This window comes from Balaenoptera borealis (genome assembly GCF_965194805.1).
Source record: "Balaenoptera borealis genome assembly, chromosome: 2".
Lineage (NCBI taxonomy): Eukaryota > Metazoa > Chordata > Mammalia > Artiodactyla > Balaenopteridae > Balaenoptera > Balaenoptera borealis.
This window is the reverse complement of record NC_138867.1, coordinates 74,607,215-74,631,264: the sequence shown is the minus strand read 5'-3', so window position 1 is coordinate 74,631,264 and position 24,050 is coordinate 74,607,215. Positions and strand designations below refer to the sequence as shown.

The window sequence follows — 24,050 nt, the reverse complement described above, 5'->3', positions numbered from 1 at the left end:
CAGGATCTGGAGGAGGACATCTGGAATTCTCCCTGACAGGCCAGCACGTGACCCATGTCAGTAAAATAGTTGCACTGACTATCTGATAAGTCTACAGATTTGTATGAGGCATTTTGAGACCTCATACACTGTATTGTTTTTCTCACAGTCAGTTTATAACTTTTGCCTAAAGCATTCTCCCTTCAAAAATAATCAAAAGACACTGGTGATTCAAACCTTAAATTTGCCTGAGGGTGACATTTTTTTCTATCTTATTTAGAATCCAATTCATTTGATTATAGTCATCCCTTAAATCCCAGTATTTGCCTAAGCACAAGCTATCCAGTAAATACTTTGAATAATAGTATTTGTTACAAGTCTGCATTAATACATAGGGCAACGAGTGTCCCTATGTGGCCATTTGATGTAGTATGCATTTACCTAGTTATTTAATTTAGTTCATTTTGGAGTAATTGTGATTATTTTGTGCTTTAGAGAATTCTGATAGAAAGATCCATATATCTATAGAAATGTACTCTAATGTAAATATCCTTTTAACACAATGTCTTCATTTATTCTGTCATCAAATATTTGTTGAGCACCTACTATACATATATATATATATATATATATATATATATATATATATATATATATACACACACACACACACACACCAGACACCATTCTAGACTCAAGGGATATAACATTACACAAAAATCCTTACTGAGATTACATTCTTTTTGAAGAAACAAAGAGTCAGAAAGATGAGATAAATATAATATATAATATTGGGTGGTGATCAAAGCTATAATAAAATAAAGCAGCGAATAGAGATAGAGAGTGAAAAAGATGGTCAGGAAAGGCTTCTCTGAGGCGTGATATTTGAAGTGAAAGAGCATGCCATTGGAGGCTTCCCTGGTGGTGCAGTGGTTAAGAATCCGCCTGTCAATGCGGGAACATGGGTTCGATCCCTGGTCTGGGAAGATCCCACATGCGGTGGAGCAAGGAAGCCCATGCACCACTACTACTGAGCCTGCACACTAGAGCCCGTGAGCTACAACTACTGAAGCCCGCGCTCCTAGAGCCCATGCGTTGCAATAAGAGAAGCCACCGCAATGAGAAGCCCACGCATGGCAACGAAGAGTAGCCCCCGCTCACTGCAACTAGAGAAAGCCCGCGTGCGACAACGAAGACCCAATGCAGCCAAAAATAAAAAATACATTAAAAAAAAAAAGAGCGTGCCATGGGAGTATCTGAACGAAGAACATTCCAGACAGAAGGAACATCAAGTGCAAAGGTTTTGAGACAGGAATAGCTGTAAAAATATGTAACGCATAAGTGTTATTTACTAAATGCTAGGCACTCTTCTCAGTAGTAGAAGGGTAGAATGAGCGGAATAACATTTAATCCTTAAGAGGTAGTACTAGTATTATCATCTCCATTCTACAAATGGGGGAGTCAAGGCACAGAGAGGTTAAATAATTTGTTCCAGGTTAACTCTAAGAGGAGGCAGAGAATCAGAGTCTGAACCCAAGCAGTTGGTCTGCCTCCAGAGTCCCTTCTCTAACCACTGCACCACATTCCCTCTCTCAACAAGGGGGCTCTGGGGGTTGGGCACTGAGTGAAGTCTCCTTAAAAAGTTGTAGCAAGAACTTCCAGAGCTTCAAAGAGTATTGCTATCAAGATGTAAGATATTGGCTTTAATTTAAAAAATTAAGATTCATCAGCTTGAACCAACATAATACTTAATATAACTATATCTGGAATAGAAATTCCTCTAAAAGAATAATGAACACAGATGGAATTTTGTCCAGGCTAGGGACAACTCTACTGTATTAGAGTCAAAAACACTCCATAGGCTTACTTCTTTGATTACATCTGAAATAATGAAGCAGAGATGAAACTTCGGTGCTTCCTCTCAAAAGAGTTACATCTGGTTTCCCCAGATGGTGAACAGGAAATTGCAGATAAACATTGGACTGTGGATAAAGCAACCATAGAAAGCTCAGCCTGTTGCTGAGCACACATTAATAAAAATGCTTGGGGGTTACTATTGGCTCAAACTATAGCTTGTTTGTTCTCTTGGGAAGGAAAAAAAAAAAAGCCAGAAATCAAGTTTTAAGGATCTCAATAAAGAGTTGGAACGAAACAGTGAATGCTTTCAGCACTAGGAATCCCATGTAAAAAAAAAAAAATTAGGCTGCCTTCTAGGGTGCCTCCCATTTATGGATGTACAAGCAAAAGTTTATTAAAGCCCTGACATACGTAACTTTAGAAATGCATAAAGGAAACAGGAAAGAGATTGTAGGGTATTATTTTTAAAAGTCTGCTGTATTTTCTAATGCTGACATTTTATTCAGATTAAATTATCCTGATTTAATAGATAGCTCTCTGCAGTATGATTGGCTAAAAACCAAAATGCATCATGCTGAAGCAGCGTAACATTTGCTTTAATGTCCAAGGTGGTAGACGTGTCTTGTGAAGTCCAAATGGACAGCTCTGGCCCAGCTGTGAATGAAATAAAACAGTCTTCTTTGTGGCTGTAAGAAAGGTGTTAATTTTTAATATACCAACTGTACTGTGATGCTTAATATAACCCATTGTCACTTACGGTGGCTCCCACAGCATGATTACTGGATTACTTTATTATTCAAAATAAAAGCGACTGTCTGTAGCAAAGCACAATCTTTTCATAATGCATTAACTACTCAACTGATTTCAGAAAAGTTTAGGCAGAGCTTGGGGAGATCTTTGAACTGAATGAGCATGTCTTCCTGGGCCAGTGGTGTAGATTAATCAGATTGAAGGTAAATCGGTAAAACTGACTAAGAACCTCAAGTTTAAATACAGTTAAATAACTTCCTCATTTCTTTATCCTTAAACCTACCTTCTAAGGGAGACCTGATTTTAAATACACAATTCTCAGGACTTCCTTGGTGGTCCAGTGGTTAAGACTCTGTGCTTCTACTGCAAGAGGCGTGGGTTCAATCCCTGGTCCGGGAACTAAGATCCCACATGCTGCTTGGTGTGCCCCCCCCCCCAAAAAAAAAAAGAAGAAGAAAAGAAGAACCACAATTCTCAAATCTAAGATGTTCCTTATATATAAAGAGAAAGGAAAACATATTAAGCCTGTATTTATCTGCATGTGTGGAATTTGTTTTCAGAGCATCACAAAAAAGAAAATTACAAATCAATCTCATGATGGTATTAAGGTAGGGATTATATCAACCAATTGGAATGAATCTTTCCATTAAGAAAGAGCCTGTGAAAACTTTCCTCTGACTCCAGGAAATTTTCATATTTTAAGCAGGTTCTAGTACTGGTTCTGCCGTAAAGAGGTTATTTCACGTTGGGCAATCATTTAACATGGTTAGGCCTCCATCTCATTATCACTTAAATAATGAGATGATTATAGAAGGAGAGCTTAGGTAGAAGATGGGCCTTCAGTTTCTTTTTGTAACCCAAATTCTATCACTCAATTCCATTTTAACCTGGACTCAATATTAAATCTATTTATAAAGGTGCTATGAACATGTGCTTTTTATTTAGTATAATTTATGATATTAATAAGTGCCATCTTTCATAATTATTGTTAAAATGAACTCTTAGTTGATGACAATAATAGAGGGAGACAATGGACCAGAGGATCCAAAATTGCAGATAATTAGAAATTATATCGTTTCACATTGTCATGAATCTTTTACTTGGATGAATAGCATATCCTGCTTCTACTCACTGAAAACACAGCAGCTAGAAAATTGGCAGTCTAGGCATCTGTTGCGCATGATAACACCAGCATAAATATAATATTTATTTGACAGATCCACAAAACAGATTCCATACACAGATAATTAAGAATTGAGTGTATTATACAAATTTGCATCAACACACGTTTACTCAGCAAATATTTTAGGGTCTATTATGCTCCAGCCCCTGAGATGCAAATTTGCAAAACACATGATTCCTGCCCTCAGGAAGCCTATATTCATCTAACTCTTCACTCTGACTCTGAACAGCACAGGGTCCTCACCAGTCAAACATATTAGCAGGAACGCTATTTTAAAAGATTTCAGAAAAGGCTTCTGATTCATTCCAATGCTTTATTAACTCTTAGCTAAAAATTTCTCTATCTCAAATCCAAATGTTTCATGCTTCTTCTCAAACTTCTTGTATTGTTTTTTTTATCTTGAATACAGATGCATTTTTTTCTGAATTAAAACTATATATATATATAAAAGTATTCAATTTCTCTTTTACTGCTGCAATACTTTTACATATTTTATCTATCTCAAAAGGCTTTGTTTTGCATAGACAAAGCATTACATTCATATTATTGATTTTTAAATTTCATTTTCTACCCACTACACATCTTTGTAAAACTCTTCTGAATCTTTTCCAATTTGTTTTCAGTCTATTTTTTTAGTTGAAGAGTACCAGCTTAGATACAAGCATCTCATGTAAGGGTAGTAAAATAGTAAAACTAAATCATTATTCCCATATTCTATACATAGTTGTTTTTTTTTAAAATAAATTTATTTATTTATTTTTGGCTGCGTTGGGTCTTCGTTGCTGTGCACAGGCTTTCTCTTGTTGCAGAGCACGGGCTCTAGGCGTGCGGGCTTCAGTAGTTGTGGGTCGTGGGCTCTGGAGCGCAGGCTCAGTAGTTGCGGCGCTTGGGCTTAGTTGCTCCACGACATGTGGGATCGATCCCGGATCAGGGATCGAACCCATGTCCCCTGCATTGGCAGGCGGATTCTTAACCACTGCATCATCAGGGAAGTCCTATACATAGTTTTTATTCATCCTTGTACTTTCTTGACTTTAAAACTTTGGCACCTACTGATTCACACGCAACACAATATAGTCTTTTCATCTTTTTATTTATATTATCGCATAATTACCTCCTCTTCATCTTACATTTATATACTTTGTTTTAACCTTTCAGGTCTGTAATTCTGCTTTTGCCCTTATTGAAATCATTCAGTGATGTTTCAGCACTTTTCCTATTTTCCTACCTGAAATGACATCTATTGTTCGTTAGTTTGCATGCCCATCCATCACCTCTTCCCCATGTTCTGGGATCACATCCCCCATTCTTGTGGAGAGGAGATTACATATAACACTGGTTAAGCTGATCAAGGTAAACAGGTGTCTTCAGTTGGACAGTAAGTGCTTCATCCTTTGGCCACACTGATTGGTTCAGAGATGGGTACATGACTCAAACGGTCTTCCCTGTTTTCATGGTGGGAAAACAATACAGTTTTCCATTGGGAAACCAGAAGGACCACATAGGCTAGGAGCTGCCAGTGGCCTCTCTTCCTGCCTCACGGAGAAAGCCTGCCAATAATGAAAGTAACAAAGGAATCCAGAGGTGAGTCATGGAGTGAGACAGAACCCTGATGACTTCTGTATTCATAGCTGCTGAATCCTACTCTGCTCCGAAGGATTTTACATACATGAACTATATGTTTTCTTTTGCTACTTTGAGTTGGATTTTTGTCAATTACATTTTAAATACTCCAAGAATATGCTTCTAGGAGTTCCTAAATGCTAAGAAATAACTTACACGTTGTGAACATCAGGCTCAATACATATTTGATATAGTTGCTTATCTACTATATATTCAGTATGTCTGACCAGTAAGACAATATGAGAAAAGGACATAAGCCTCAGAACTAACATGCTGGGAATTTAGGGAGCATTAATGATGGCATTATACCCTAATTTTAATTGTAGGAGTTTGGAAGGGATCATACTGGTAGGAAAATTTGAGGCATTATTTTTTTACCAACTGATAGCATAAGGGCCTTCTTTCTTCAATGAACTTAAGCAAAAAAGCACTATATTTTGAGGTTAAGAGGTATATGCAACATCTCAATTCCCTACAGCTTGTCTTTCATCTGCACAAAAGTTAGTTCTTAGAGCCCTGGAGAGAATCAGGTTCCTTATGTGTATATATCTAAAATGCTTGCTGTCACTGAAATAGAAGTGAATTTACGAGATAAATCCTCAAGAGGCTAGTTAATTCTTTCTAGGCACTCTGCCTGTGCAGTTGCCCATGCCAGAAATCTGAGAATCATCCATGACTTTATTTTTCTCTCTCTAAATCAAATCAATCACCCAGGCCTGACAACTATACTGTACTTTATAAATATTTCTTGAATCCATTCATTTCTTTTCATCTACATTGCCACTGTCTATAGACCAGATCACTATCACCTCCTGCCTGGCCTATGGAAATAAACTTTCAACTCCACTGTCTGCATTCACTATTCCCCTACAACCTGTTCCTTATACAACAATGGTTGTGAGAGGGAAGCTTTTAAGAACGCAAACATAATAATGGCACTCTCTCTCTTAACCCTTCTGTGACTTTGCATTGTCATCTGGATCAAGTCCAAAATCCAATCTAGCCCCTGCTTATTTTATTCTGATCTAATAATCCTGGCCTTCTTGTAGTTCCTCAAATAACCTAGGCTTCCTTCATCCAGTAGGAGTAGGATCTTCCTTCTACCTAGAACACTGTACGCCCTACTCTTAACCTGATGATTACTACTACTCTGTTAGGCCTTGTTTTCAACTGTTACTTCCTCAGTGACACCTTCTTCGACATCATGAACTAGATCAAGTCCCCCCAATATATAATTTCATAATTTAATTTTAATTTTCTCTGGTAGAATTTATCCAAATTGCAATTAATCATTTTAAGGCCTATCTGTTTAAAACCTGTAAGCTTCCTGAAGGCAAACACGATGTGTATCTTGTTCCTTTCATCTTCCTCCTATTATAATGAAGAGATCATTGTTTATCTATCCATATAACTAACTTTATTCCCCCTCCCCCAAAGAACATATGACAATACCTTTCCCCCCTGACTTGATGGGATAAATATTGCGAGACGGTTCTCCACGGGTCTCTCTCTTTCTGGATGGCTTGCAAACAGAGGCGCTGACAGCTTTTGTTCTGGACTATCTTTTGAAGAATGTATGGACAGCTTTGGAAGGTAGAGATAGTGCTTCCTTGTGGAGCAGAAGGCGGATTTAGTTACTGTCTGGTATAATAAATATTTGTCCTTCCTGCGCAAAGATCAGGTAGGTTTGCTTGCAGCCCATTATAAAAGATTGGGGTTTCCTAAACTTGAGGGTCTTCAGGTGGGATGCAAATCCACTCTGTGCACAGCATCCACCTAGGTTGCCCCACATTGCCCCTGTGCATCTTGGGGCAGGGGGCAGTGGGCAGGGCAAGGGGAATTGCTATAAGGAGCTGACCTGCTGGCTGTGTCAGGAGTACTAAAGTTGCTTTGTCTCTGACCCAGAATTCTCATATCTGCCAGTATCCATGAGCTGTGGTAGGCTAGGAAGGAAGGTAAACTTTTAGATCCTGAGTTTCTGACAACAGGAGATCATCTATTTTTTGTAATCCTTAACATTAAAAACAATGCTAAAACTCCTTTTGGCCTCTGATTTCCTACTAGAAACTCTTATTTATTTTTTATATCTTTATTGGAGTATAATTGCTTTACAATGGTGTGTTAGTTTCTGCTGTACAACAAAGTGAATCAGCTATATGTATACATATATCCCCACTACTAGAAACTCTTAAGCCATGAATTTTTTTTATGGAAGTATAGTAGATTTACAATATCATGTTGGTTTTAGGGGTACAGCATAGTGATTCAGTATTTGTTCAGATTATACTCCATTATAGGTTATTACAAGATAATGGGTGTAATTCCCTGTGCTATACACTATACCCTATCCTTGTTGCTTATCTATTTTATGTATAGTAGTTTGTTAAGCCCATACCCCTAATTTGTCCCTCCGCCCTTCCCTCTGTAACCACAAGTTTGTTTTCTATATCCGTGAGTCTGTTTCTGTTTTGCATATAGATTCATCTGTATTATTTTTTAGATTCCACATATAAGTGATATCATGTAGTATTTATCTTTCTCTGACTTATTTCACTGAGCATAATATTTTCTAGGTCCATCCACATTGCTGCAAACGGCAGTATTTCATTCTTCTTTATGCCTGAGTAACATTCCATTGTAAATGTATATCACATCTTCTAAATCCAATCGTCTGTTGATGGGCACTTGGGTTGCTTCCATGTCTTGGCTATTGTAAACAGGGCTGCTATGAACATTGGGGTGCATGTATCCTTTCGAATTAAGTGTTTTTGTTTTTTCCAGATATATACCCAGCAGTGGAACTGCCGGATCATATGGTAGTTCTATTTTTAGTTTTTTAAGGTGCTTCCATACTGTTTTCCATAGAGGCTGCACCAATTTACATTTTCACCAACAGTGTATGAGCGTTCCCTTTTCTCCACATCCTCTCCAACGTTTGCTATTTGTAGACTTTTTGATGACAGACATTCTGACAGGTGTGAGGTGACACCTCACTGTGGTTTTGATTTGCATTTCTCTAATAATTAGCAATATTGAACATCTTTTCATGTGCTTGTTAGCTATCTGTATGTCTTCTTTGGAGAAATGTCTATTTAGATCTTCTACCCATTTTTTGATTGGATTGTCTGTTTTATTGTTGTTGAGTTGTATGAGCTGTTTGCATATTTTGGAAATTAAGCCCTTGTGAGTTGCATCATTTGCAAATATTTTCTTCCATTTCATAGGTTGTCTTTTCATTTTGTCGACTGTTTCCTTTGCTGTGCAAAAGCTTTTAAGTTTAATTAAATCTCATTTGTTTATTTTTGCTTTTACTTCTTTTGCCTTAGGAGACTGATCTAAGAAAATATTTAAGCCATGAATCCTTAAGCTGAGGTACCAGGATGGGCTTCATGGGAATAAAGAAACCAATATATAAGCACTATTGTTTTAACAGAGTTCTTGAAAAGAGTAAACTGTTTTTTATTATATTTTCCAAAAGACCAGAAAATATGTTTTCTTAAATTGTAAGAACAATTTAAGGGTGTATGCCTTATCTCCTTATGAATATTTTAGATTTATTTATGATATACTAGAATAGGTTGAAAAACTGCAATTTTTCATTAAGTATGCTTTAAATGTCAGATATCTGTGATACTTAATCTAAAAATCCCAATTGGTCACCCTTCTTTTTTTTTTTAAATATTTTATTTATTTATTTATTTATTTATGGCTGTGTTGGGTCTTCGTTTCTGTGTGAGGGCTTTCTCCAGCTGCAGCAAGTGGGGGCCACTCTTCATCGCAGTGCGCGGGCCTCTCACCATTGCGGCCTCTCTCGTTGCGGAGCACAGGCTCCAGACGCGCAGGCTCAGCAATTGTGGCTCACGGGCCCAGTCGCTCCGCGGCATGTGGGATCTTCCCAGACCAGGGCTCGAACCCGTGTCCCCTGCATTGGCAGGCAGATTCTCAACCACTGCGCCACCAGGAAAGCCCGGTCACCCTTCTTTATATCATATTTTTGTTCTTAAGTACTTGAAATAATGTGTGTGGTGTGAATATGTGAATCTTAGCTTGTATGGTGCCTGGCATTGTTCTAAGAGCTTTACGTGTATTAACTCATTTATTACTTACAGCATCCATATAAAGTAGGTACTATTATTATTGTTATTATTATTATTGGATGTTACAGATGAGAAAACTGAAGAGCAAAGAGGTTAAATCACTTGCCCAAAGTCACACAGCTAGCAAGTGATGGAAGACTTGAAACTAGACAGGGAGATATATGAATTTATATATGACCTTCACACATAAGCTATATTGGCTTTTCAGTTTGATTAAAAATTCAAGATCTTTTGGATTCCTTTTGCTGTTACATATTGGCCTATGTGTGCTACTTGATTTGATTTAACTAAGTTGGGCTAGTTAATAATATAACTACGAAGTAATAGCTAACCAATCACATTCTTGAAAATTACATTCTTATAATTTTTATTATTTGACAAAATCAAAGTTGGCTGAAGCATTTCAGAAAATTGAGATTCAGCAAAAATGATTCTAAAACATATGTTGAGGAAGAAAAAAATCTGATTTCAAAATGTGATAAACAGAATTCTTCTTATGGATCTAATTTAGTTAGTAACACTTCTTAGTAGGCCATTGGGAGGTAAATGCATGGGCCTCAAGAGAAAGAAAAGGTGAGACCAAGGGAAGATTGATTTGCTCTTCAAAGAAGGTGAGAAAAAAACTGGTTCCTTTCCAGGGGCAGCCAAGTGGGAGGTAGTGAAAGCTTAGGACATAAAACAGGGTGGAGGATAGAGAAGATATGAAAGCTGGATGATGGAAGAAGGACCGGGCTGGAAGATAGAGCCACAGAGAAAGTCTCTATGTCGCAGAAGACAGGAAAATAATTAAAAATAGGGATGTCAAGCAAGATGTCCATTATACTGTTTTGTCTCCTCTTTACCCTGACTTATGCTTGTAGAATTTGGCAGGGCACAAAAAAGTAAAAGAAGTCTGTGTTTTCTGTCTTTATTGATAAGAGAAAGAGAGAAGAAAATTCACGAAAGAAGGTAGATGCAGAGTGGAGAGGGGGAATACAAGAAATGCAGGAATCCAAGCACAAGTGTTCATGGAGATACAGGTGAGGACACTGGACTCCTCACCTCTCCTGTGATGGGGAATCGGGTCAAGTTCTCAAAACCATTAAATGGAAGGGTGACCCCGGGAGGATGGAGTACTTGATAAATAAAAGTTCTAAAAGGATCCTTTTTCTAAAACAAAACATTAATTGATGTTAATAATGTCACCCTTCATGCATCTCTCTTCAGATGTTCAGTAAACCTTGCTTCAGTGCAGTATCTATGAATTTTTGTGTTAATTCTTCTAGGAGTTTCGTGGTAGTCAGATTTTAACCTGCTTAAAGTTTGCATCCAGGTCTTACTGGATTGAAATTTTATGGGTTTGTATTTAGACTGACCTTGACTGGTTTTTACAAGTCTCAGAAAAATGTGTGGGTAACCTCCTAGCCTACCCTGGCCTCGGTCTTCTAGCTGCAGTTTGGAAGATTTAGAGAAAGCAATCACTGTTCCCATGTTCTTAGAAGCACTCAACCAAACATTAAAAGTTTAAAAATTTTTAAATTTTGGTATTCATATATAAAAACAAGTTATCACAAAACAGCAGCTGGTTGAGAATTTCTATATACTGAATTTTATTTCCCTTATATAAAGGAATTAAAATATTTGGTGACCCAAAAGAAGAAAAAAAAACTTTAAATGAACAATGTATTTGAACAATGAACAATGTATTAGAAATATGAAACAATATCACTAATATTCTGAATATCAATTTAAAGTAAAAATGTGGAGGTGGACTTTAAGTCAATATGGTTGACTATACTGAATTCCCCTCTACTCCAAATAAATTACTTTAAAAATAAACAAGAAAAAATAAGTAAATAAACAAGAATACTAAAAATGTAAACATATAGTCTAACTGAACATATAACACAACAAATCCTTACGTGCCAAAATTAAAGTCACACATTGGTCAATGGGGGCTGCAAGTCCTGTGACACAGAGCAATCAGAACCAGGAAGGTCTGGGTTTAATGCCTGTGTGGAGGTGGCAGGGCTCTGCCTGCAAGCTGTAGAACTGAGTTACATGCAGAAATCTAGGACCCGTGAATGGCTGCCAAGATCATGAAAGGGGATCCAGAAAAATCTTTGCTCACTGCCCTGAAGAAGTGGAAAACAGTTACCAGCCAGAAATTTGAACTCCAACCCCTATCCTATGTATTTAGATGCGGCATCCAAATTCACATACTCATATAATCAGGAATATCAAGCTGAGAAATTAAGATAAAATTGGTTTGGAACATGTTAATTGTATAGGACCCATTAAAGTGCACAGAGAATTCCTGTAGAAAACAACCTTTGTCTAGCTAAACTTAAACTAAAAAAAATCATACACCACACAAGGAAATAAAGGTGCTTGTATCATTCAAGAAAATGTTAAAGACACTATTAACTTTTAAAATTTTGCTAAGTATATATATTCAAAAACTACACAAACCTGTAAGCAAAAATTGAATTGCTTAATTAAACCAGTGAAAGAACAGCAAAAAGAAAAGCTAACAGAGAGCTCAGATTCACAAAAAATACAAAATGAGTTAGCAGAAATAACTCAAAGTTTACCAACAATCACAGTAAATGTAAATGTATTAAACCCACTAGCTAATAAAGCTTAGATTTGATTTAAGCAAATCCAGATACATGCCACATGAGATTTACCTAAAAATCATACCCAAAAAGTTTAAAGTAAAAGGTCAGGAAATGCCACAGTAAAATAGAAAACTGGGATAGTAATACTAATACAAAACCAAATAGAGGAGAAAGCTTATAAGCACTGATAGAGATAAAAAGATATATTATTTAATGATAAAAAGAACAATTCTCCCCGGAAGATGTAACAATTTGAAACCTATATGCACCTAACAAGATAGTCTTGAAATACATAATGCAAACACTGATATAAGGTAAAATCAACAAATCTACAATCTAATTGGGAAATTTCATTTTTTTCAGAAATTGATAGATCAAGTTGACAAAAACAAAAAAGTTAGAAAAACAGTGAAAGAATAAACTATATAATTAGGGATTTGGCTAAATACAATGTTTAATTATAATTATTAGAACAAAATAGTTAAGAAAGGGTGGTTAATTATTCAACTAAAGAAAGTAGAAGGAAGACAATAATAAAGATATCAGCCAACACTGCTAAAATAGAAATGAATAAACAAAACAGCAGAGAGATGATTCCAAGTTCACCTCTGCAGTCCCACTGCTACCACCTTGAGCTAAGTGGTCAGTATCTCTTGTCTCTATTATTGCAATAGCCTCTTAACTTCACCCTGCTTCCTTTACGTTTGAAATCAGATCCTGTCATTCCCACCAGAGCTGTCTCAGTGTAGACCCAGAGTGATTACACTTACCTATTTCCCTAACTTCTCCTTTCCTCTTTCTCTCAGTCACTCTACTTGGGCCACACTGGTCTCTTTTCAATCTCCAGTCATACCAAGAATGCTCCTGCCTTAGGGCCTTTGCACTGCCTGTTCCCTCTACCAGGAATTTCTTCCCAGATACACACATGGCTAACTTCCCCACCCCCTTTCAATCTGTTCAATTCTTATCTTCTCAGTGACACCTCCCCTATCCACCTTCTTTAAAATTGCAACCCACATGCCCCCTCATACCCTATAGCACTTCTGCTCCTGCTTACCCTGCTCCACTTTTTTCCATAGCTTTTCTTAAGATAGCTCATATAATTAATCATATTTTACATTTGTTTTTCATCTCTGCCTCATAAACTCCACAGGAGCAGGGATGTAGGATCTGTTTATTTTTCACTGCTCTCTTTTTGTCCCCATCCTAATCACTTAGAACAGAGTCTGGTATATAGTAGTTATTCAGTGGAGTTTACTAGTCACCTTAATGAAGCGTAATTGTTTAAAAAGCTACTTCTTTGAAAAGACACGAACAATCATTGGCATTTCTGGTCATTAAAAAGAAAGAAAGCCAAAAAACAGTGTTAAAAATGAAAAGGGGGATATAACTTTAGGTATTAGAAAATAATATCAAGTACTTTATGCCAAAAAATTTGAATACTTAGGTGAAATAAACTGTTTTCTAGAAAAAAAGTTCTAAAGTGACACAATAAAAATAGAAAACATGAATAGATTAAAAATAATTAAAGAAATTAGAGTCAAAACTCACCCTATAGTTTCAGGTCATTAAGGTTTTACAGGTGAGTGTTAAATAAACTTTTATGAAATTGATAACTCCATCTTATACAAATAATATTACAAAATAGAAAGTTCTCCACCTCATTTTTTGATGCTACCATAACTTGGATATCAAAGGGCCAGAAATGTATGAGAAGGATCATAAAAAACCAATCTTGCTTATGAAGATGCATGCAAAAAATCTAAATTAAATATTAGTAATTTGAATCCAAGAGTGGACCAAAACAAAGTAGGGTTTATCCAAGGATTTCAAAGATAGCTTAACATAAGGATATCTATAAATATAATCTTATCACGCACAGATTATAGGAGAAATATGCAGCAATTAAAAGAGTATGATCTTGGTACAGGGATAAGCAAAAGGAACAGAAGAAAGAGTCTACCCACATGCGAAGGGGAATTTTAGTATAAGACAAATAAATGGGGGAAGAATAAATTTCTCAATAAATGGTATTGAGACAATTGGTGACTATTTTTTAAAAAATAAATCCCTACTTGACACCACTCACAAAAATACATTCCAGATAAATAAAATATCTAAATGTAAAAAATAAGACTTCAAATATCTTAGAAGACAATATAAAAGATTATTAATGGTATTGGGTTAGATTTTTTTCTTAAGCAAAGTACATGTTAAAGGAAAATATTGTTTAATATGACCACATCAACTTGAATATTCACTAGATACACAGAATTAAAAAGACAAGGGACAGACTGGAAGCAGATATTTAAGACAAATTGTTATTATCATGAAAAAAAGTTATTCAAACTCCTAAAATCAATTAGAAAAGGATAAACTATCTATTGGAAAAATGGGCAATTATTTGAAAGGACCAGTTACCAAGTGTTGGCAGAGCTGTGGGGATATGCTCATATATGTCTGGTGGGGTATAAATGGCTGCAACCATCTTCAAGAGCAATTTGTCAATTTCCACTAATGTTTGAGATGTGCCTCCATGCATTTCTAGTTTTAAGTCCCGGAGAAATTTTTGTTTATTTTCTGCATATGCACATTTTTGCATATGCAAATGTGTTCACTGAACCACTATTTATAACAACAAAAAATCAGGGAAAATCTACATGTCTATCTATTGATAGTAAACAAATTGGAGAAATAAATCATATTCTATTTATACCCTGGCATATAGGAGAATAGTTTAAATAGGTGAACTAAAGGTATATGTACCATGTTGGAATAATCTCTAAAACATTACATTGATTAAACAACCAAAAGGCAGAAGGATAGGTACATTTAAATAAATCAATATTCTATGTAGCTCATGAAGAGTATAAAAACATGGTTAGGGCTTCCCTGGTCGTGGAGTGGTTAAGAATCTGCCTGCCAATGCAGGGGACACGGGTTCGAGTCCTGCTCTGGGAAGATCCCACATGCCGCAGAGCAACTAAGTCCGTGCACCACAACTACTGAGCCTGCGCTCTAGAGCCCGCGTACCACAACTACTGAAGCCCGTGCACCTAGAGCCTGTGCTCCACAACTAGAGAAACCACCACAATGAGAAGCCCGTGCACTGCAACGAAGAGTAGCCCCTGCTCGCCGCAACTAGAGAAAGCCCACGTGCAGCAACGAGGACCCAACATAGCCAAAAATAAAAAAGCAAAACAAAACATGGGTAGAGGACTTCCCTGGTGGCGCAGTGGTTAAGAATCCGCCTGCCAATGGAGGGCACACGGGTTTCAGCCCTGGTCCAGGAAGATCCCACATTCCACGGAGCAACTAAGCCCGGGCGCCACAACTACTGAGCCTGTGCTCTAGAGCCCGCTTGCCACAACTACTGAAGCCTGCGCGCCTACAGCCCGTGCTCCACAACAAGAGAAGCCACCGCAATGAGTAGCCCGTGCACCGCAAGGAAGAGTAGCCCCTGCTCGCTGCAACTAGAGAAAGCCTGTATGCAGCAACAAAGACCCAACACAGCCAAAAATAAATAAATTTATAAACAAACCAAGAACAAACATTGGTAGAAAAGATATACAGTAACCTTCATAATATAGAGGATAGAAAGGGAGGTTGAACTGTACCTATGTAGTATGCCTTTAAAAAAGAAAACTAAGAAAAAAAGTCTAATGTTTTCACTTGTTGGACTTTGGTTCAGTCATGTTCAACGAGTCTGGTAAGTCTGGGACAGGGTGTATTTAAAGAGTCTGGTCCTGGATGGCACAGATGTCTTAACACTGGGGCAGGGCAAGGCATCACCAGATGATTAGGATGTTTCTAGTGTGTTAGATTCCGGCCATGTTTAAATGGGCCTTATTGCTGGGAGAATCAGCTTAGGAGCAGGATGTGAGCTGGGTCAGACAAACAAAGCGCAAAATAAAAGGATACCAAAACCAACCTTAAGAATATCAAAGACAGCTTAAATTCTTTTGAAAATATAGCCACAAGTAAATAAGCAAGCAGTCAAGATGGAATGGTGAAGCAGACCTCGGTAAATGTAATTTTCTGGCACAAACCTGGCCTGTAACACAGGCCAGCCATGGCTCTGTTTGAAACTCTAGGTTCTATGGGGTCAGGCCCTCTCTCTAGGTTTATGTAGATAACTGGGTATGAGGGTGAAGAGGAATTTTGGTAGGAATGGATTTTGGTAGGAATCCTTCCCTACACCATGATCCAGATGGCCTCAAAACAGATTCAAGAGCAGGGATGTATAACTCTTCTTTACTCATAAATCTGTCTTTCTACTCTTTTTACAAGAAACAAAAACAGAGAAAAGCTGAAATTCAGCCATTCATTGGTTTAAAGAATTCAAAACAAAACAAACCACTGGACCTGAATAGCAAGTGGTCTCTAGTGTCTTCTAGTACACAAAGCCCGTTATTTAAGAAATCCCGATTTAGAAAACAAATTCCATTAACAACAAAAGAAAGTCTGCTGGCCTGGTAAAGCGTAGAAACCAGCAGGCTCTTAAAAAAAGTTAATTGTAAGATTCAGTATTTACACCACCAACAATACTGTCAATAAATTAGACTTACTATTGTACAACACAGGAAAAGAGCCATGTTCCTTGTTTATCTTTGGCTGCTGTTTACTTTTCGCTCTGCTGTGGGAAAGAGAACTCAAACAATGCTAAGCTTTTCCTTAATGAGATCCTGATTAGACAGTCTGGACGAAGGTATAAAGCATAGTACACCAAAGCAGTAGAGCAAAATTAAAATCTTTGTCACCCCCTCCCCTGCAAGCACAACCGTCAAGTCAAGTCACTCCAGTTTATCCTCGGCACAGAGCTGAGCCTTCTCATTTCAATGACCTCCCTCTTGTCACTGACTGCCTGTCCCAACTAACCCAATAACCTTCTGATGCCCCTTCTCATGCTGTTCCTATATCTTTCCATATTCTGGGGTGGCCTTGCCTTGTTCCCAAACAAAGAAACACGCCCACTGTATCTCAACTTCTCAGCATTACACCAAAGTAGGCATTGTAAAGAATGTGAGAGATTTAACCTATATGTTTTTAACCTAGGTTCTATGATGATGTTTAGGAGCCCAAGAACACCACTGAATTTATGCCTGCACGTTTCTCAAGAGAGAAAGTTCTGAGCTTTCATTAGATTATCAAAGAGGTTAGCAACCATTACTTAGTCCATTAATTATTTTATGGATTGGAAAATGAATAACTGAGAGATTGTTCCTTTCCTCCAGTCAGGCAGCTCGTTAATGGCAGGGAGGACTGATTTCTAGTACTGTGGACTTTTGGTCCTATCCTCATCACACTATAAGAGCTGAGGTTCACTTGTCTTCATGAAAACATTCATTTTTACTGATAGACGAGATATTTGACTAAGGCTTTCAGTGTTCCCATCTCCCACCTGCCAGGTCTCTTTGGCATGCCTCTAAAATCCACTCGCAGCACAGATGGCTGTCACCTATGAGTTCAGGAATGTTCATGTTCAAAGTGCTATTAAACCTCCCTAAGAGCTTCAACATTGAACACATTCCTTCTATTAACTGAAATCCAAGGAGGCACCAATCCAAAGTCATCCCTAGTTAACAGCATATACTTATTTTCCTACTACTTCTCAATATCAAGCTCAGAGATTTAATCTTGACATTTTCCATTTTTCAAGACTTGTGTTACAACATAGGGAAAGGGAATTGCACCAAGATAGAAAAATATATATTATGTAACAATTAAATTGCAGGATTTTTAAATAGTAGTTTGGTTAATGTTTCCAAAGCAACACAGTGGTCAAATAATCTATGACTGCTTTATTTTTAATTATTTTAATTTTAATTTAATTAAGTTTAAATTAATGCACAGAAATCTCTTGCATTCCTATACACTAACAACGAAAGATCAGAAAGAGAAATTAAGGAAACAATCCCATTTACCATCCCAACAAAAAGAATAAAATACCTAGGAATAAACCTACCTAAGGAGACAAAAGACCTGTACTCAGAAGACTATAAAACACTGATGAAAGAAATCAAAGATGACATAAATAGGTGGAGAAATATACCATGTTCTTGGATTGGAAGAATCAATATTGTGCAAATGACTATACTACCCAAAGCAATCTACAGATTCGATGCAATCCCTATCAAATTACCAATGGCATTCTTCACAGAATTAGAACAAAAAAGTTTACAATTTGTTTGGAAACACAAAAGACCCTGAATAGCCAAAGCAATCTTGAGAAAGAAAAATGGAGCTGGAGGAAATCAGGCTCCCTGACTTCAAACTATACTACAAAGCTACAGTAATCAAGACAGTATGATACTGGCACAAAAACAGAAATATAGATCAATGGTACAGGATGGAAAGCCCAGAGATAAACCCACGCACATATGGTCACCTAATTTATGACAAAGGAGGCAAGAACATAAAATGGAGAAAAGACAGCCTCTTCAATAAGTGGTGGTGGGAAAACTGGACAGCTACATGTAAAAGAATGAAATTAAACACTCTCTAACACCATACACAAAAATAAACTCAAAATGGATTCAAGACCTAAATGTAAGACCAGACACTATAAAACTCTTAGAGGAAAACAAAGGAAAAACAATCTTTGACATAAATCACAGCAAGATCTTTTTTGACCCACCTCCTAGAGTAATGAAAATAAGAACAAGAATAAACAAATGGGACCTAGTTAAACTTAAAAGCTTTTGCACAGCAAAGGAAACCATAAACAAGACGAAAAGACAACCCTCAGAATGGGAGAAAATATTTGCAAACTAAGCAACAGACAAAGGATTAATCTCCAAAATATACAAACAGCTCATGGAACTCAATATCAAAAAAAAACAAACAGTCCAATTAAAAAAATGGGTGGAAGACCTAAATAGACAATTCACCAAAGAAGACATACAGATGGCCAAGAGGCACATGAAAAGATGCTCAATATCACTAATTATTAGAGAAATGCAAATCAAAACTACAATGAGGTACGACCTCACACTGGTCAGAATGGCAATCATCAAAAAATCTACTAACAATAAATGCTGGAGAGGGTGTGGAGAAAAGGGAACCCTCTTGCACTGTTGGTAGGAATGTAAATTGATACAGCCACTGTGGAGAACAATATGGAGGTTCCTTAAAAAACTAAATACAGAACTACCATATGACCCAGCAATCCCACTACTGTGCATATACCCTGAGAAAACCATAATTCAAAAGGACACACGTACCCCAATGTTTACTGCAGCACTATTTACAATAGACAGGACATGGAAACAACCTAAATGTCCAATGACATTTGGACATTTAAATGGATAAAGAAGATGTGGTACATATATACAGTGGAATATTACTTAGCCATAGAAAGGAACAAAATTGGGTCATTTGTAGAGATGTGGATGGACCTAGAGTCTGTCATACAGAGTGAAGTAAGCCAGAAAGAGAAAAACAAATATTGTATATTAACGCATATATGTGGAATCTAGAAAAATGGTACAGATGAACCTATTTGCAGGGCAGGAATAGAGACGTGGACATGTGGACGCAGAGGGGGAAGGGGAGGGTGGGATGAATTGCGAGATCAGGATCAACATACATACACTACCATGTGTAAAACAGATAGCTAGTGGGAACATGCTATAAAACACAGAAGCTCAGCTAGGTGCTCTGTGATGACCTAGATGGGTGGGATGGGGGGTGGGGTGGGAGGGAGGTCCGAGAGGGAGGGGATGTAGGTATACATATAGCTGATTCACTTCATTGTACAGCAGAAACTAACACAACATTATAAAGCAATTATACTCCAATAAAAGAAAATAAAAGGCATTGTTTTATGCCCTGCTCCAATGAAATATTTTACATTTCATTTGTTGGCATCATACCGATTCTGCTTTAAAGCATTTGCAAATATTTAATCTTGTCTGTAAGTCACAGAAGTTTCCTAAAAGTTAGCACAATGGTAGGCTAGGGGTTTAAAGCACTGACCTGGGAGCAGGTTCACATCCCAGCTAAGCCACTTGTTAGCTGGGTGACTTGTACAAGTTTTACATCATTACTTAGTGCCTCAGTTTTCTCATTTCTAAAATGGATATGATAATAATAGTATGTACTTCATAGCAGCACTTTGTAGTAAGCATTCAATAGGTATTTATTATTATTATTATTGTTAGATGGCATTTTCTGGGTTATCATCTCATCAATATAATGTGCCCAATTCTTCAAATTTGTCACCTCTGCCTTGTTGAGAAATGAGGTGCTTTCATGTGTTGAGGCTCATCTGCTGAGCTTTTCTATGTACTAAGCCTTATTTTTTACCAGTATATCCAGAGTTCCTGGGCCAACCACAGTGGAATAAGAGCACTAAAACAGTGTTCTTTCCATTCCCTGTTTGGGCTATCAGTGGAGGTACTGGCATAAATGCAGTGGCCGTTCATGGAAACAAAAATTAAGAGTCTGTGTGGTGTCTTTTCACTGCAGTTGACTGGTGATGGCTGTGGTTTATAGGCTGAATGTTGTGGCAGAAGGGAGGGGAAGAGTAGACCACTGGCTTTGTCTTTTGCCTGTGGCAGTCCATTGAGAGATCAGCGGAAATAAACCTTATTTATCTCAGAGCTTGCTTTTCCTCAAGGTCTCTCACAAGCGAAAAGATCCTACATTTTCAAAAGTAATTATATCCATTGTTCCAACTCTGTCCACAAAGGTCAATCATTTTTATCCTAAATCAATCCCAAGTTCTTTTAAAGGTATTTGTGCATCCATTTTGATAATTGGTATTAAAATGCTTAATCGTCAGGCATAGGTAAGACATGGCCTCAAAAATCTTCCTTCTGCCCTTGGGCAACTTTATTGTTTTTACAGTACGCTAGCTCCTGATTTTGTCTCTGACGAATTGTGGGATTTTTATGTAAGTTAGCTAAGTTCTGCATGGGGGAGGAGGTGGGAGACTGTGAATGGGAGAAGGAGTAAATGGAAAAACAGAACAGAGAACCAAGGGGATGCTAGAGAGAAGAGAGGGAGAATTATGCAGAATAGGGATATGTTACTCAGTGTGTAGCAGGTCTCCTACTTGGATGGATTGGGAATGTTCTCGAGGTCGCTGGGGTTGGTCAGAGAACGTTGTTATAGGCATTCAACTTTCCTAGTCTAATGAGAGCTCAAAAAGCTGCAGTTTATAACTCAGAAGTAGCAATGGAAACTTTAAAGCCTTTTATCTTGGCACAATTCCCAGGGAAGTCGATGCGGAGACCCACTGGCTACCAACAGCATTCTGTGCAATTTGACGCTTTTCATTTGGTAGAATTTTGTTGCCAAGGCTATTGCATCAAGTTACTGAAATCTCAGTGGATGTAAACTGTCTCATCTGTCACTTAGCCTGGCGTGAAATTTAAAGGGCATGCTTTCTCCTTAAATGAAAGATTTAACCTCTTTAGCCCATTATGCAATAAGCAGCATTCTAAACCCTACAGAAATGCTCATGCTTTAGTTTGTGTCTATGAGAACAAACCGATTTTTTTTTTAACCAAAAAGTAAAAGTTTTAGTGGAACCTAGTTGCCCTCATTATGAAATATGCACATATTCAGAGGCATATTCTGGGGATTAGGAATTTAATTTTACATCTTTTAATCATTTTGTATAATTGTTCACTTTGTTAATATGTGTGTGTAACTGAGCACTGCTCTTAGTTAAATCCCAGGAGAGAAACAAATCGCTGCTGATTTATAGAGGATGTAAACAAAGGTTTAATGTTTTCAAACCCTAAATGTTGGCAGAGTAAAAAGAGCGCTTAATAGATACACTTACACTCTAAAAATAAACAAAAATAATATTTTAAAAGCATTTAAGTAACACTCTGTGTTTTTCATCCCACCTCTGTCAGTATAAACACTTGCATTTTCAAAAAAGGAAACGTAGCTCTAACAGCCTTGCTCAGGGCTCCAGGGGGAAGCTTTGCTAGGACTCTGGGTTCCCTGTCCCCTAAGCTACCCCTGCATCTTGGGGGTGGCCCAGGATCCTTTTGAGATTATGAGATAGAAAACATAGGTGTGGATATGATTTATTTTTGAACCTGATACCAGAAAGCATTTCCAAATATCTTTCATCCACTATTCTTGGGCAACGAAACCTGCAACAGTTCAGGAAAATTAACAATTCTCTAGCTCAAAAACCAAACAAAAGAAAGGGAGAGGAATCATATACCTTTTAATTTGAATATATAGCAACAACTGTATTTCTGGTGTCAGGTCCTTGTTTTCCATTCCATTCCCACTGCATCTCTAAGTAAGGTCTTTATCACCTCACCTTTACCACTTCTTTAGACTATCACACTTTTCCCCTGGGCTCTGATATACCACCCTTAATTCAGCCTGTGAACATCTGCAGATTAATCTTAATGCTCTGAGTATGTAGTGCTTGTATTAAAGTCATAGTTTAACTACATGTTACAGTGTTTTAGTCATAAGACTGTTTTTAACATTTAAACACTGGCCTTATTAACTGTAAAACTGTAACATGTAAGTTTGCTTATAAGTAAGGGTTTCTGTTTAAGCATTGATCACCTTTTAAAATCATTAGATCTTAAATTCACCTGCAGGATCTTCAATAGGGAAAAAGAAATCACTTCTAATTTAACTGGCACAGAAAGGAAGTAAGACCTGAGACAACAGGGAGCTTAAAAATGACAGAAATAATCATAGGATCTCAAATTTCCTTTCAAAGGTCCCAGGATTTCACACCTAAATTTAGGTATTGTTAGCTCTTTTGTCTTCTTTAAATGTAACATCTTAAAACAGCAATACAGAAAGCTGTAGGCTAAAAGTGTAACTTGTAAACCTACTGGAACAAATTCAGTCCTCACATTAAGGGAAACTAACTTGCTGTATTCATCTCCCCAAAACTGTATCTCTACCAGTAATCAAGCTGTGACCCAATTCTAGCTGCTCATAAATGGGGGTGGGGGTTCCGCAAATCCCACAGTTGGAAACACTTGAAGGATTTATGAGCCTATAAATGGATGTTAGCCATTTCAAGAAAACAGAGGCCAAGCTAAACTCTTAGCTGTCTTTATTTAGCCTTGATTACAGGCATTACACAAATAAGAACCCAAATGTATTCAGGACTTAGAAAATTGCTTAGAGGGTTTCCTTTCCATAAATCTTAAAGCACAGGGGGTACTCTATGTTGAGCATCTGAATCAAATCTTTCAGTCAGATTTTTTTTCCTGCTGCCTATTTTCATGGCAGGAAAAAAAAGAAGTTCTTAGAGGTCGTAGAAAATTTTTATAGCTCAACTATTCAACTCTCTCTGATGGTAATCTTAGTGGTTCTTCCCACCTGAGCTCCATGGACATTCTATAAGCAGTTGGATGTATCTAAGCTTAAATCTAGCTTTAGCAGAAATATGTTTACTTGGCTATAACTTCTACCCATAAAGATCTGTTATCACAGAACTGAGACTGCATTGATATACACAGTGGATGGTTGAGTCGGACACATAAGGCTACAAGACAGACAATGATTATGCTATTTTAACTAGTTCAAAATGGAATTGTTTTGAAGGTGGTGATTACTCTATGAACCGTTCCACCATTTTTTTTCTAATTTCAAAGTGTTTTGCATTGCGTGCTATACAACTGCTTGCACAATTTTACAATCTGTCACTGTATCCCCATCCTCAGTTGCCATCGTGCTGACTGAAGAGGACACTAATAACCGTGCTGCCCTATTCTCCCGGGTAGGCAATCATTTAAAAAATGATCTTCACTAGCTCCCTCCCTGGATGTACGATACCCTGGCTCATATGAAGCATCTAAATCCGAATTCCGAGTGTTGCAGTTGCTCCAGATGAAGATACTATTATGCTTCCTACCTAGACACTACCCTTCTTTTAAAATAAAATTCAGAACTGCTGCAGTATTTTCTGAAAAACCAGGGCAAGGGTCACCATGGGCCTGTGCCACACAGATGTAATGA

General features: G+C 37.4%; 2 protein-coding genes across 10 annotated transcripts in view; one reads left to right on the top strand and one right to left on the bottom strand.

Moving 5' to 3' along the window:
• Positions 1–24,050, bottom strand: part of ADGRV1 (adhesion G protein-coupled receptor V1) — a 566,898-nt gene that overhangs the window by 113,755 nt on the left and 429,093 nt on the right. The window lies entirely within an intron of this gene.
• LOC309622488 (uncharacterized protein) overlaps positions 1–24,050 on the top strand; it is a 64,041-nt gene that overhangs the window by 16,556 nt on the left and 23,435 nt on the right. For 4 of the 9 annotated variants that reach the window (XM_082378566.1, XM_082378565.1, XM_082378564.1 and 1 more), the window contains one exon: positions 10,408–10,508. In XM_082378566.1, the coding sequence (XP_082234692.1) occupies positions 10,408–10,508 (101 nt within the window). Of the gene's footprint in view, positions 57–10,407; positions 18,934–20,939; positions 21,868–24,050 lie in introns of those variants that run through there. The other 5 variants (XR_014240894.1, XR_014240895.1, XR_014240896.1 and 2 more) reach the window with 4 other exon arrangements.